This window comes from Chiloscyllium punctatum, chromosome 10 (genome assembly GCF_047496795.1).
Source record: "Chiloscyllium punctatum isolate Juve2018m chromosome 10, sChiPun1.3, whole genome shotgun sequence".
Taxonomy (NCBI): domain Eukaryota; kingdom Metazoa; phylum Chordata; class Chondrichthyes; order Orectolobiformes; family Hemiscylliidae; genus Chiloscyllium; species Chiloscyllium punctatum.
The window spans coordinates 119,087,170-119,103,312 of record NC_092748.1 but is presented as its reverse complement, the minus strand read 5'-3'; the positions used below and the strand labels follow the sequence as shown (position 1 = coordinate 119,103,312).

The 16,143-nt window shown below is 50.5% G+C and overlaps 1 protein-coding gene across 1 annotated transcript in view; it reads right to left on the bottom strand.

Annotated features, from left to right (window-relative positions):
- The window catches only part of tns1b (tensin 1b), an 833,038-nt gene that overhangs the window by 672,810 nt on the left and 144,085 nt on the right, over positions 1-16,143 (bottom strand). Inside the window, 1 exon segment of the mRNA XM_072578355.1 lies at positions 10,541-10,655. Within this exon segment, the coding sequence (XP_072434456.1) occupies positions 10,541-10,655 (115 nt within the window).

The following is a 16,143-nucleotide window of genomic DNA, read 5'->3' as shown; positions in this document are numbered from 1 at the left end:
TGAGGAACGTGGAGACTGGTGGGATGGGAGATGAGGAACGTGGAGACTGGTGGGGTGGGAGGTGAGGAACGTGGAGACTGGTGGGGTGGGAGGTGAGGAATGTGGAGACTGGTGGGATGGGAGATGAGGAACGTGGAGACTGGTGGGGTGGGAGGTGAGGAACGTGGAGACTGGTGGGATGGGAGATGAGGAACGTGGAGACTGGTGGGGTGGGAGGTGAGGAATGTGGAGACTGGTGGGATGGGAGATGAGGAACGTGGAGACTGGTGGGGTGGGAGGTGAGGAATGTGGAGACTGGTGGGGTGGGAGGTGAGGAATGTGGAGACTGGTGGGGTGGGAGGTGAGGAACGTGGAGACTGGTGGGGTGGGAGATGAGGAACGTGGAGACTGGTGGGGTGGGAGATGAGGAACGTGGAGACTGGTGGGGTGGGAGATGAGGAACGTGGAGACTGGTGGGGTGGGAGGTGAGGAACGTGGAGACTGGTGGGGTGGGAGGTGAGGAACGTGGAGACTGGTGGGGTGGGAGGTGAGGAACGTGGAGACTGGTGGGGTGGGAGGTGAGGAACGTGGAGACTGGTGGGGTGGGAGGTGAGGAACGTGGAGACTGGTGGGGTGGGAGGTGAGGAATGTGGAGACTGGTGGGGTGGGAGATGAGGAACGTGGAGACTGGTGGGGTGGGAGGTGAGGAACGTGGAGACTGGTGGGGTGGGAGATGAGGAACGTGGAGACTGGTGGGGTGGGAGGTGAGGAACGTGGAGACTGGTGGGGTGGGAGGTGAGGAACGTGGAGACTGGTGGGGTGGGAGGTGAGGAACGTGGAGACTGGTGGGGTGGGAGATGAGGAACGTGGAGACTGGTGGGGTGGGAGGTGAGGAACGTGGAGACTGGTGGGGTGGGAGGTGAGGAATGTGGAGACTGGTGGGGTGGGAGGTGAGGAACGTGGAGACTGGTGGGGTGGGAGATGAGGAACGTGGAGACTGGTGGGGTGGGAGGTGAGGAACGTGGAGACTGGTGGGGTGGGAGGTGAGGAACGTGGAGACTGGTGGGGTGGGAGGTGAGGAATGTGGAGACTGGTGGGGTGGGAGATGAGGAACGTGGAGACTGGTGGGGTGGGAGATGAGGAACGTGGAGACTGGTGGGGTGGGAGGTGAGGAACGTGGAGACTGGTGGGGTGGGAGATGAGGAACGTGGAGACTGGTGGGGTGGGAGATGAGGAACGTGGAGACTGGTGGGGTGGGAGGTGAGGAACGTGGAGACTGGTGGGGTGGGAGGTGAGGAATGTGGAGACTGGTGGGGTGGGAGATGAGGAACGTGGAGACTGGTGGGATGGGAGATGAGGAACGTGGAGACTGGTGGGGTGGGAGGTGAGGAATGTGGAGACTGGTGGGGTGGGAGGTGAGGAATGTGGAGACTGGTGGGGTGGGAGATGAGGAACGTGGAGACTGGTGGGGTGGGAGATGAGGAACGTGGAGACTGGTGGGGTGGGAGGTGAGGAACGTGGAGACTGGTGGGATGGGAGATGAGGAATGTGGAGACTGGTGGGGTGGGAGATGAGGAATGTGGAGACTGGTGGGGTGGGAGGTGAGGAATGTGGAGACTGGTGGGGTGGGAGGTGAGGAACGTGGAGACTGGTGGGGTGGGAGATGAGGAACGTGGAGACTGGTGGGGTGGGAGGTGAGGAATGTGGAGACTGGTGGGGTGGGAGGTGAGGAACGTGGAGACTGGTGGGGTGGGAGGTGAGGAACGTGGAGACTGGTGGGGTGGGAGGTGAGGAACGTGGAGACTGGTGGGGTGGGAGGTGAGGAACGTGGAGACTGGTGGGGTGGGAGATGAGGAACGTGGAGACTGGTGGGGTGGGAGATGAGGAACGTGGAGACTGGTGGGGTGGGAGATGAGGAACGTGGAGACTGGTGGGGTGGGAGATGAGGAACGTGGAGACTGGTGGGGTGGGAGATGAGGAACGTGGAGACTGGTGGGGTGGGAGGTGAGGAACGTGGAGACTGGTGGGGTGGGAGATGAGGAATGTGGAGACTGGTGGGGTGGGAGGTGAGGAACGTGGAGACTGGTGGGGTGGGAGATGAGGAATGTGGAGACTGGTGGGGTGGGAGATGAGGAACGTGGAGACTGGTGGGGTGGGAGATGAGGAATGTGGAGACTGGTGGGGTGGGAGGTGAGGAATGTGGAGACTGGTGGGGTGGGAGATGAGGAATGTGGAGACTGGTGGGGTGGGAGATGAGGACACCTTATCCTTTGTTCTTCCTTAGATTCTCTTTCTTTTAAAAGATCATGGTTGACCAAACCAGATCCTGAGGGAGATCCCATTTGTACAGCGTTCTCAAAACTGGGATGATAATACCTGACAATCTTTGATTCCAATTTACCAGGGAGATACTTACTCCCAACCAACTAAAAATGCCCCTTCCCTAATGGAGTACATTTGTCCTTTTCTATGCTTGACCTCAACCTTGTGACCACTGTTCATTGAAAGATTTCCTAATGACTGACACTTAAGAACAAAGAACAATACAGCACAGGAACAGGCCCTTCGGCCCTCCAAGCCTATACTGACACATTTTGCCCTTCCATACTAAAACTGTCTTCACTTACAGGATCCGTATCCCTCTACTCCCTTCCTATTCCTGTATCTGCCCAGGTGCTTGTTGAATGCTGCTGTTGTATCTGCTTCTACCCCCTCCTCTGGCAGCACATTCCAGGCCCTCACCTCCCTTTGTGTGAAAACCTTGCATCGTGCATCTGTTTTAAACAAACCCCCCTCCCGACTCACACCTTGAAGCTGTGTGCCCTAGTAAGTGACCCCTCCACTCTGGGAAAAAAGCCTCATACTTTCCACTCTACTAATGCCATTCACGATCTTATAAACTTCTATCAGGATTCATAATCATGTAAACTTCGATCACTTGATCCATTCGATTCCCCAGAACCAGATCTTTCCTCACCGGACTGGAAACCTTCCTGTATGTACCTCAGAAACATCCCTGACCTTTTCCACACCAAGCCCAGAAGATCTCAAACTTTCCACTTCTCTCCTGACTGCGATCCCTGCTCCAAATCCTCCTCCCAACTTGAACCTCAATTCCCATACATTGTGGTTGATTGTAATTAATGGGGTCCTGTCCAGTAGGGAGACCAAACATACACTGGGCACTGGTCACATTGGAACACCTCTCCACTCAGCCACAGACAACCCTGATGGTCCACTTCCTTCTGATTTTAATTCTCTGCCCAATGGCCTTCCCCTTCCTCTCACTTTTTTTATACATGCTCAACACCTTTCACACTTTTACTTTTCCTCAGTTTTAATGAAAGTGGAATGTCAAATCTTCTGTCTGTTCAAAGAGGGTGAATAGGCAAAAACTCAGCAGACCATTTATAAGATGGGAAAATGTGAGATGATTCATTTTGACAGGACCTGAATATTATTTGAATGGGGAAAGACTGCAGAGAGACACACAGCAGAGGGATTTGAGTCATTGTCCATGGATCACAAAAACTGGGATCAGCAGGCAAAAGGGAAGAGAGAGTGTTTCAGAAAGAGTGTTGGGTGGAAGTGGTGAGGAACACTGCAAGCTACTAGTCAGAACCCAGCTGGAATACCCGGAAGAGTTTTGGGGTCCCCTTATCTAAGGAAACATAGCCTGGCATTGGGGGCAGTCCAGAGAAGGTTCACTCGGCTGATCCTGGGGATGGAGGTATGATGAAGGTATGGATACCAGGTTTGGAGGAAGGGTTACTCGATCCAAAATGCTAACTCTGATTTCTCTCCACAGATGTTTCCAGACCTGCTGAGCTTTTCCAGCAACACATTTTCATTTCCATTTTTGTCCCAATTATCGTGGGACTGTCTAATGAGGATAGATGGAGTTGGTTGGGCGTGGACTCATTGGAGTGGAGAATAATGAGAGGTGACCTTATTGAAACATACAAGATTCTGAGGGGCATTGAGATGGGAGACGTGGAGAGGCTGTTTCCCCGTGTGGGAGAGTCTAGGGCCAGAGGGGCATCATCTTAGAGTAAGGGGTCACCCACTGAAGACAGAGATGAGGAGGAATTTCCTCTCTCGGAGGGGAGTGAATCTATGGAATTCTTTCCCACAGAGAGCTGTCGAGACTGGGGCATTCAGGATATTCAAGGCTGAGAGAGATGGATGTTTAATCAGAAAAGGAATGGAGGGTCGGGGGAAAAGCGGGGTTGAGGATGATCAGATCAGCCACGTTCCCGCTGAATGCTAAAGCAGATTCAACGGGCTGAATGGCCTACTCCTGCCCCCACATCTCATGTTCCTGTGGCCTTACAAACCTGCTTAGCATTCACATCATTTTCTCATGTTATTTCAGAAGCAGATCCCCTCCCTGTTCTTTACACTGTCACATTCCCAGTCTACGTTCAGACCACTGAAGTTCCGTATTATCATAACTATACAGTCCCTATTAAAGTCCCTGCAAAGCGTCTCCCTAAATATTTCTAATTGGTTTCTGGTCTGTAGAATCTGGCCAGAAAGACACTAACTCTTAATGCTTTCAGGGTAAACAGGAATAACTACAACACAATTAGTATCATTCATATCTCAAACCTTATCAGTTATTGTGAATTCTTGCTTACCAGTTAGTTGTTGGTTAGCGGACATGAGGAAAGAGCCTTCACAAAAGATTACTGTCAGTACCTTGGAACACACTGCCTGAGAGAGAGATGATGGTTTCTTAAACTACCCAGAGAGAGATTACTTTTTAACTAAGCATATGGTGATGATCATGATCAAAGGACACAGTGCAAAGAACATAAGATATAGCTCAGGTTTGAAGTGTGCAGAAATATTTCAGTTTAAACATTAGTGTACTTCCCAAGGGTGTGAACAGGACATTGGTTGGGGCCAGGGTTGCAGTCAATGGAAAAAGGTTTTTTACTCAAACACATCACAGCAATGGCATCGAACCCACTCAGATGTCCAGTACCTCTCGATGATCGGCAGGTGGATTGGAGGGAGCAGCCTGCAATTCACTGGAAGGGTCGACCCCAGAGTTAATGAAGGTATGAGCATACTGAGGCAGGAGTGAAGCCGGTGTGACCTTCCACAGGTGGAAGGTCAGCTCAGGAGCAAAGCTTAGATCAGCCTCAGACAATCACCTGGGAGAAGGATGGAGGACAGAGTTTGGGAACAACGCTTGGAGTGAGGGACTGAAGACATGGCCTCATCCTTCCAAATAAGGAACCGGAAGGAATCTCCACTGATTCAATGCCATGTTTTGGATCAAAGTCTGAACCCTCAAACTCTATCATTTAAATCATTTACTGCTGTTCCATTCTTCCTACCAAAGGGGATATGTTCATTGTCACATTTCAGTCTCCATCTGTCAGATTTTTTTGCTCCTGATTAAACCTGTCTCTATCCACAATGCAGGAGCAAATTCCTGCAGATGCTGGAATGCCAGAGATCACAGTGAATCAGGCAGCATCCACGGAGAGCAAGCTAACGTTTCCAGTCCAGATGACTCTTTCCCTGATGAGTTTTGAAAAGCCCAATGAGCTCTCAGTGAAGCACTGTCAGCCCGGAGATATCCAATTCCGTTCCTACCATTTACCCCGGACGTGGTAGAGAAGGGGACATTGATGCCCACCAGGAACTGGAGTTCCTGCTGGATGGGGTGATGCAGAGACAGGACTTCCCCCTCCCCCAGGACCAGCAGTGGAGGGCACTGTGCCCAGCCCAGTCCCAGGTGACACCCTCCTCCCTGGGTCAGTGTGGGCTCAGTGTCTGCAGGAATGCCTAGTGTTGTGGGAATGACCATCCCCACTTTGCCAGGGTCAGTGCCACCACCCTCTCTCTGATACCTCACCCTCACTCACTCTCTCTGCTCCTACACCCTCCTCCCACCGAGGCTCATGTTGTCCATCCCCCTCCCCCACTATCACCACATCTCCCCTCTCTCACTCTGACCCACTGCCAACCATCGTCACCACTAACTCTACGTGCCCTCTGCACTGCCCACTCTCCCCCTCGGGACACCTCCCCTCCCCCACCCCCAGCACCAACACTAACAGCAGTACCACGCACTTCCGTCACCCAGAATCCTGCCCTCCCCCATTCCAGGAGGAAAACAGCGCTCACTGAGGCAGGAAGGGTCACTGTGGGGGGTGGGGGGGGGGAAGTGGGCTAGCTGGCAGTCAGCTCCTCACCCCCTCATGGGGTGGGGGCACCCTGAGGGACTATGTCTATGTCCAACCCCTCGGCGGGGTATCAGAGGCTGAATGTGACTCACTGTGCCAGGAGCCCCTGAGCTCAGGCTCACTAACCCCACCACACCCACCTCCCACCTCCCACCCCACCCCACATACACCCCCATCCCTACATTGACACCCTTTCTTAAATAAGGAGATCAGTATTGAGCACATTCCTCCAAGTATAACTGAAGCATACTCTCCCTCCCTGTGTATTCAGTTCCCTTCACTATAAAACAGAACAGTCCTTGAGCATCCCTGATTACTTGTTGTAACTGCAGACTAACCTCCTCTGATTCATGTACTCAGACACCCAGAACCCTCTGCGTCTCCCACCTCTGCAACTTCTCACTATTTACATACAGTGATTCTTTATTCATTATTTACTGTGGAAACGATCATAGGGTCGCTACAGTGCAGATAAAGGCCATTCGGCCCATTGAGTCAGGACCAATCCTCTGAAGAACACCCAGCTCAGATTCACCCTTCCACCCTATATCCATAACCCCACTTTTCCCACAGCCAAATCATCCTAGCCTGAATTGAATTGAAAACCTGCACATTTTTGGACTGTGGGAGGAAACCGGAGCACTTGGAGGAAACCCACGCAGACACGGGGAGGATGTGCAAACTCCACACAGTCAGTCACCCGAGGTGGGAATCGAACCTGGGTCCCTGGTGCTGTGAGACAGCAGTGCTAACCTCTGAGCCACCGTGGCACTCCTGATATATCACAGAAGTGGCCCCTTTGGCCCATCTTGTCCAGTCCTACCCAAAGACACCCAAGTGCCCTTTCTAATCCCATCTTCTTACACACCACCCATAGCCTTGCAACTTCCAGCTCTCAAGGTGCAGGTACGTGTTAAGAGTTTTAGGCATTTGGCTCCACCACCAGCACAAGCAGTAAGTTCCAGACAACCCTCCACTTCCACCCCCCCCAACCTCACCCCTCCCCCACTCCCACTCCCAGCGTAAAAACGTTTTTCCTCACATCTCTTCTAATCCTTCTGCCACGTTGCCTGAATCCGTGACCCCTGGTTTTTGAACGGAGTGTCTGATGTTTGCTTGTCCTCCAGTTGAACCCGAGGGACTGCTTCAAAAAATCATCGGTGTCCTGTGCAGCCTGTAACGATCCTGAGGTGACAAATATCCCTTCGCCAGCGAGATCCCAATGACCCTGCTGCAGCGTTTCTCTCACCAGGTCTGTAATGCTTTCACCGTTAACCAATAGATTCTTCATTTTACATCTTCGATTCTTCAATATTCAGCTCTGACTCTCTGCAGGAGCTGAGCCTGTAGCTGCAGAAATATCTTCAGAACTCCACTGGGCCACCATGTTGTAAGAGGCAGCTAAATCAAAGCCATCTCACAGCTCACCATGTTGTAGATGCAGCAAAACACAGTCCGCACTTTACCTCAGGCTGCGTTTGCTGTCACTATCCTCAAAACACAGGAAACTACAGCGTGGTTGAAGATAACAACTTCCAGGTCCGACTAGCAGAGTCTCCTGGAGTTAAAAGATCAAGTTTAATGCCTTGATTTGGAGATGCTGGCATTGGACTGGGGTGTACAAAGTTAAAAATCACACAAGTTATAGTCCAACAGGTTTAATTGGAAGCACATTAGCTTTCAGAGCACTGCTCCTTCATCAGGTTTAATACCTGTTAGAAATCAGTTGGAATGAAGAGCATTATTGAAGGAGCGTCGCTCCGAAAGCTGGTGTGCTTCCAATTAAACCTGTTGGACTATAACCTGGTGTTGTGTGATTTTTAACTTTGCACACCCCGACCCAACACCAGCATCTCCAAATCATTATTACAGTGACATTGACAAGGACCTGGTGGTAAATTTCACTCCTTCCTAATCCTGAGCGGCTCTGTCAAGCTTCCAGCTCCTTTAAGAGACGAAACCAAAAGAGAAAATGCTGGAAAATCTCAGCAGCTCTGGCAGCATCTGTAAGGAGAGAAAAGAGCTGAGGTTTCAAGTCTAACTGACCCTTTATCAATACCATCTTTGACAAAGGGTCAGTTAGACTTGAAACCTCAGCTCTTTTCTCTCCTTACAGATGCTGCCAGAGCTGCTGAGATTTTCCAGCATTTTCTCTTTTGGTTTCAGATTCCAGCATCCGCAGTAATGTGCTTTTATCCCTTTGAGAGATGAAGATGTTTACCCTGGCCCAGAGGAAACATTTGCAGCAAAGACCTTGTGAACATTTCTGTTTCTGAACGGTAAGTCACATGGAAAAGGACCCATCGTGCACATGCCAGTCATCGTGTGCCTGTCGATTCTGATCCCATTTTCCAGCACTTGGCCCTCGTATAATGTGATGTGTCAGGTTCTCACTAAGTAATCCTTAAGCATCTGGAAGATTTTTGCTGTTACCACCCTGAGTCACACTGGCTGCAGCTGCTCATTTTTGTACCTGACATTTCAGGAATCTGCCACTCAGGGGCAGTGTTGCACCACAATTCACACAAACACACTGACGATAAATGGCCAATGTCCTCAGGACAAAAGCCATCAAATGTCATTGGTGGGTCAATCCCCGCAAAGGAGGGGGCAGTAGGTGAAAGGGAAAGTCACCCATAGTCCGACCAAACCATAAGCCTCATTAGAGAGACAACTGGTGGTGGTTTAACCTGAGGGCCACCATAGCTCAGGGCAAGGAGAGAGGTGGAGAAGGACAGTCCTTCATGTAACCTCACTGTGCATTGGAAACCAGCCATCGAGCCAATGGAGGGAGGTACGAGGGGTCAAGTTACATTCCAGTTATTTAATGTGCTTGTTAAATATTGCTTTAAACTCCAAAACACCAGCTTTCAGACAATTCTTGTCCAATAACGTTCAGTTGCTAACTCCCACTTTACCTTGTTGAATGGTGAATGAGCTGTGCCAGTCAGCTTTCTAACTGCAAATACCCCTTTCACTTGAGGAACAGAGAGTGTTCAGGGGCAAATGTTAAGGAATCCACTGGATCAAGACAGGCAGAAATATTCAGCACCAAGATCAAATAGAGTGCAGTTGAAAACCCCAAGTATGAGAAAAGGATCGGAAAGTTCTGAAGGGTCACTGGACTTGAAACATTAACTCTCTTTCTCTATCTCCACAGACACTGCCTGATCCTCTGAGTTTTTCCAGCAATTTCCAGCTTTTCCAGTCTGTGTGGAGTTTGCACATTCTCCCCGTGTCTGCGTGGGTTTCCTCTGGGTGCTCTGGTTTCCTTCCACAGTCCAAAGATGTGCAGGTTAGGTGAATTGGCCATGCTAAATTGTCCCTAGTGTTAGGTGAAGGGGTAAATGTAGGGGTATGGATCTGGGTGGGTTACTCTTCAGAGGGTCGGGGTGGACTTGTTGGGCTGAAGGGCCTGTTTCCACACTGTAGGGATTCTAATCTAATTTCTGTTTTGTGTTTAAGATTTCCGGCATCTGCAGTCTTCTGTTTTTATTTTATTGGAAGAAGATTTCCCCAGTACATCATTCAGCATGATTAATCACAGATAATAGTCTGGCCACCACTCTCTGTACAAACCAGTTTGTAAAACCTTGGCTTTGCGTTGATAGAATCAGGCTTGTTCCAAAATACTGAGAGAAACAGATACAGAAAAAGAGTCAGAAAAAGAATAGAGGGAGAGAGAGAGAGATAAAGACAGAGGTAGAGAGAGGAACATTATGGAGAGATAGAGAGAGGAAAATATGGAGAGAAAATAATTCATTTAAAAATGAGACCACAGAAATAGGAGCAGGCCATTCAGCCCCTTGAGCCTGCTTTGCCATTCAATAGGATCATGGCTGATCCGACCCTCTTCATTTTCCCGCCACCTTCCCAAAACCTTTGATTCCCGACTGATGAAGAATCTCTCCATCCCAGCCTTCAGCAAACATGCGGATTCTGCTCCCACAGCTGTCTATAGGAAGGAATTCCAAAGACTCACGACCCTCTGGCAGAAGAAATTCCTCCTCATCTCAGTCTTCAGTTGGTGTCCCCTTGTTCTGAGACTGTGCCCTCTGGTCCTAGACCCTCCTATGAGGGGGGAACATCCTCTCAGCATTGACCGTGTCAAGCCCCTTAAGAATCCTGTCTGTCTCAATGAGATCACTTCTCATTGTTCAGTACTCCAGTGAGTGAGGGCAGACACCCGGGAGGGGAAAGAGAGCTGCTCAGAGACAACCACAAGATACAAGTGTATATACACACAGGAATGGCACACACAGCCAGAGACAGAAACCTGTCAGGCAGAGAGAATGCAGATAGCAAAGGTACACAGATGTGAACATGGACAGAGTTCAGTGACGTTCTGAGGGACTTACCACGACAGGCAGTTCCATCCTTAGTGATCATCTGTTTGCAGACAGCGCACGCCTTCAGTTTTTTGAAACTCTTTGCTTTGAAGGTGTGACAGTTTGAAGCCTCATGGTCTTCAGGCTAGGGACAGAGACAGGAAATAACCATCAGATTCCAGCAAGAGTCCTCTCCCTGACACTAAACTGTTACTGTGCACCAGGAGGCCATTCAGCCCACTGAGAGAACAAATATTCTCGTCTCACATTTGCTTTGTCTGCACATCATTTTTAGTCTATGCCCTCTCAATGTCGTACCTTTTATGGGTGGGAACAGATTCAGCTGAGCTACTGTGCTCAGCCCCTACCTGATTTTGAAAATCACTCTATGATCGCCCTCTCAGCCTTCCTTCTCCCCAAGGGGAATAGTCCCAACCTCTTCTATCCCTCCTCATCCCTGGAAACATTCTCATTAAAATTGATTTGATTTCCCATATTCTTAAACAACAGCACTGGATACTGCACTGGCCCTGACAACACTCCAGCAATAGGACTGAAGACGTGTGCTCCTGAACTTGCCTCTCCCCGAGCCAAGCTGTTCCAGTCCAGTTCCAACACTGGCATCTACCCGACAATGTGGAAAATTGCCCAGGGATGCCCTGTACAGAAAAAGCAGGACAAATCCAACCCGGCCAATTCCCGCCCCATCAGTCTCCTCTCGATCCTCAGTAAAGTGATGGAAGGGGTCAGTAACAGAGTTATCAAGCAGCACCTGGTGGAATGATGGATCTCCCATGTCAGGAAACCCAGAGATGTTTGTCACTCAGTCTCATGCTGCTCATAGGACCATTCCAGGATTGTTCAGGGACCCCCTGCCTGTACTCAATGGGATTAGGCCCCTTTACCACTGCAGCCTCCCCCAGGGTCTTGCCCTGTTTACTTGCTGGTGCCCTATGGGACTTTGCCCCTTCCCCCAAACCTCAGAGCTCCGTGGGACTATGCCATTCCACCCCCCACCAACCCTGGGTCCCTGTGCCCTTGATCCATTTCGTTTCCCCCCCTCCACCCAGCCCCCAGAACCTTGCGTTATTGCACCTTGACCCCAGCCCCACCCTCCCCAGGGCCCTGTGGATTGTGAGAGGATGTGGGATGTGGAATAACTCCGCGGAGGCCGGTATCCTGTCACCAGGTCCCCCTTTATTTCCATGTGACCCAGCTCCCTCAGAGCCAGCTCTCAGAGTGAACAGAACCCCTGACCCTCCTGATTGAATCTGTCAGCCAGGGCTCCCTGTTTGGACCAGGTTAACAGCCCCAATCAGGGAAGTTCACCTGGCTGCCCTCGGTATAATCAGTACAGGGCTGACTGGGAGGCTGCTGTGTCTTGGTCATTGAACCCCATTGTGTGGGAGCTCACTGTGTGATCTGGAGCTTGTGAGCAGAGCATAGACTCTGAGCGACTGTACAACATCCTGCGTCAAGCTGGTGGGTCAAGCTGTATCTCTGAAGCTGATCACTGCTCAGAGGCTGCTCCCAGCACAACAACTCAGGCTGAACAAAGAGAGAACGAGTCTGACAACAATCTTCTCCAATATTTGTTAAAAGGGGTCAGTGTCTCTGTCTCTGTAACAAGGAAACAGGTTGAAAATCCCTTGAAAGCAGTGGGAAGTTTGACTTACAACTCATTGAGAAAATAAATGTCCCACAACCAAAACACCAGCATCTGCGTCCTGCTGACTGTACAGCACATCGGTATATTGTCCAGTCCTCATGTCCTAAACAATAAACTCTTCATCCCACACACTCACTAACTCCCCACATCCGGTGTGTCACTATAGTAAACAGGAGGTTTAAAAATATTATTGCAAGTTACAAAAGGGAGTATTCTTTGTCAGTCTGAAAGTGATGTCAGTGAGAGAGGGGGAAACAACAAGCGAGGAAATGATAGCGAGAGAGAAAGAGGGAGACAATGAGAGAAAACAGAGAGAGCAAGAGACAGAGATTAGACAGACACTGAAAGGGAAAGGGGAAGAGAGTGAAATAAAGGCTGTCAGAGGGAGAGAAATCAAAAAGGACAGGAAAGATAATAGAATGGCTGTGACTGAGTGAGGTGTGTAGTTTATAATTCCTGACTCAGTGGTGACGATCTAAACTCTGTCTAAACACACAGCCATTGTCAGTCTCTGGGAGACACTTACATCACTCTTCATGTCAGCTCCTCAATCTAACTCTGGCTCAGCCACAGTGTCTCGGAGCCAGTCGGTAACCTCCAAAGGTCCAGTGTTTATTTGGTGGTCACCGAGGGGAAGGGGAGGTGGTAAAATGGTGCAATTATTCCAATTCCCAGGCCCCCACAGATTACAGCTTTCTCCAGTGAAACACAAGCTGATGATAGAAACCTGTTCACCAAACAGCGCCCACTCACATTGAGAAACCAGGGCTGCTCCTGACTCAAGACGGGCCTGGCATGATGACAAAAAAAAACAGCACGACATCATTCAGCCCCTCAATCCTGTTACACAGGAACAGGAGGAGGCCATTCAGCCCCTCAAACCTGTCATACAGGAACAGGAGGAGGCCATTCAGCCCCTCAATCCTGTTATACAGGAACAGGAGGAGGCCATTCAGCCCCTCAATCCTGTTACACAGGAACAGGAGGAGGCCATTCAGCCCCTCAATCCTGTTACACAGGAACAGAAGGAGGCGATTCAGCCCCTCAAACCTGTTACAGAGGAACAGGAGGAGGCCATTCAGCCCCTCAATCCAGTTACACAGGAACAGGAGGAGGCCATTCAGCCCCTCAATCCAGTTACACAGGAACAGGAGGAGGCCATTCAGCCCCTCAATCCTGTTACACAGGAACAGGAGGAGGCCATTCAGCCCCTCAATCCTGTTACACAGGAACAGGAGGAGGCCATTCAGCCCCTCAATCCTGTTACACAGGAACAGGAGGAGGCCATTCAGCCCCTCAATCCTGTTACACAGGAACAGGAGGAGGCCATTCAGCCCCTCAAACCTGTCATACAGGAACAGGAGGAGGCCATTCAGCCCCTCAATCCTGTTACACAGGAACAGGAGGAGGCCATTCAGCCCCTCAATCCAGTTACACAGGAACAGGAGGAGGCCATTCAGCCCCTCAAACCTGTTACACAGGAACAGGAGGAGGCCATTCAGCCCCTCAAACCTGTTACACAGGAACAGGAGGAGGCCATTCAGCCCCTCAATCCTGTTACACAGGAACAGGAGGAGGCCATTCAGCTCCTCAATCCTGTTACACAGATGTGGGTAACACTGGCGAGACCATTATTTATTGCTAAGCCTCAATTACCCAGAGGGTAGTTCAGTATTACCCACATTGCTGTGGGTCTGCAGTTGTGTATAGGCCAGACCAGGTAAGGATGGCACCTTCCTTCCCAGATGGGTTTTTACAGCTGTTCAATGAAAATTTTAATAAATTCAAACTTCATCATCTGTTGCATTGGTTTCCAAACTGCATGCGCACCTCTGGGGTTCTGGATTACTAAATCCAGTGGTATTCCCACCACCTCTGCTCACTAATAAACTGAACAAGGAAGAGGTGAGGTAGGGATTTGCAAACCAGGATGAGGATTTCTAAATGCAGCCAGTGCAGGTCAGTGAGCAGAGGGGCTGGCAGGGGAACGGGACGTGGACAGAATGGCATTCAGCTTCAAAGATGGTACCGGGGCCAGATGAGTGCAGTCACATAGACGGACGAGGGGTTCCACAGTGGATAAGCTGAGGCAGGGCTGAGTCAGGAAATGGGACAGAGTTGGAAGGAGACAGCGTGTGTGATGGGGCCTCAGGTCAGACACCAATCGCCAACATTAAACAGCATCAAAATCATTCCAATCCCAAAGCCAGAAGAGTCATAGAGATGTACAGCACAGAAACAGACCCTTCGGTCCAACCCATCCATGCCGACCAGATATCCCAATCCAATCTAATCCGACCTGCCAGCACCCGGCCCATATCCCTCCAAACCCTTCCTATTCATATACCCATCCAAATGCCTTTTAAATGTTGTAATTGTACCAGCCTCCACCACTTCCTCTGGCAGCTCATTCCATACACGCACCACCCTCTGTGTGAAAAAGTTGCCCCTTAGGTCTCTTTTATATCTTTCCCCTCTCACCCTAAACCTATGCCCTCTAGTTCTGGACTCCCACACCCCAGGGAAAAGACTTTGTCTATTAATCCTATCAATGCCTCTCATGATTTTATAAACCACTATAAGGTCACCCCTCAGCCTCCGACGCTCCAGGGAAAACAGCCCCAGCCTGTTCAGCCTCTCCCTGTAGCTCAAACCCTCCAACCCTGGCAACATCCTTGTAAATCTTTTCTAAACCATTTCAAGTTTCACAACATCTTTCCGATAGGAAGGAGACCAGAATTGCACATAATATTCCAACAGTATACAGCTGCAACATGACCTCCCAACTCCTGTACTCAATACTCTGACCAATAAAGGAAAGCATACCAAATGCCTTCTTCACTATCCTATCTACCTGTGACTCCACTTTCAAGGAGCTATAAACCTGGAATCAGAAGAAGGGATTTCCAGTCACATTCTCATTCCAGGGAGGAAGGCGGACAAACAGATAGTCCCAGAATCAGGAATTTCATATCTAAGGACAACCGTGATTGGTCGCATTGTGAGATTACACTGAGATCTTATAGTTTGCAATGGATCTGTAAAATGGATAAAATCAAATTATTGCAAGTAGTCAAGGGTTACAATCCAATGGGGCTACCCAGAGAATGGACACAACATGAACAAACACGTAATCAGGCTGTAGAATCTTCTGTCAGGGTTTGTATACACAATTAATCTCAAACATCCCCTCCCTCCCCCCGCCGACCCTCAGTAAAAGCAGTGTGTACCATCCCCTCCCCCCCCACCCACACTCAGTAAAAGCAGTGTGTACCATCCCCTCCCTCCCCCCACCCACACACAGTAACAGCAGTGTGTACCATCCCCTCCCTCACCCCCACCCACACTCAGTAACAGCAGTGTGTACCATCCCCTCCCTCCCCCACCGACCCTCAGTAACAGCAGTGTGTACCATCCCCTCCCTCCCCCCACCCACACACAGTAACAGCAGTGTGTACCATCCCCTCCCTCACCCCCACCCACACTCAGTAACAGCAGTGTGTACCATCCCCTCCCTCCCCACCCACACTCAGTAACAGCAGTGTGTACCATCCCCTCCCTCCCCCCACCCACACACAGTAACAGCAGTGTGTACCATCCCCTCCCTCCCCCCCACCCTCACTCAGTAACAGCAGTGTGTACCATCCCCTCCCTCCCCCCCACCCACACTCAGTAACAGCAGTGTGTACCATCCCCTCCCTCCCCCACCCACACTCAGTAACAGCAGTGTGTACCATCCCCTCCCTCCCCCACCCACACTCAGTAACAGCAGTGTGTACCATCCCCTCCCTCCCCACCCACACTCAGTAACAGCAGTGTGTACCATCCCCTCCCTCCCCCCACCGACCCTCAGTAACAGCAGTGTGTACCATCCCCTCCCTCCCCCCCACCCACACTCAGTAACAGCAGTGTGTACCATCCCCTCCCTCCCCCACCCACACTCAGTAACAGCAGTGTGTACCAT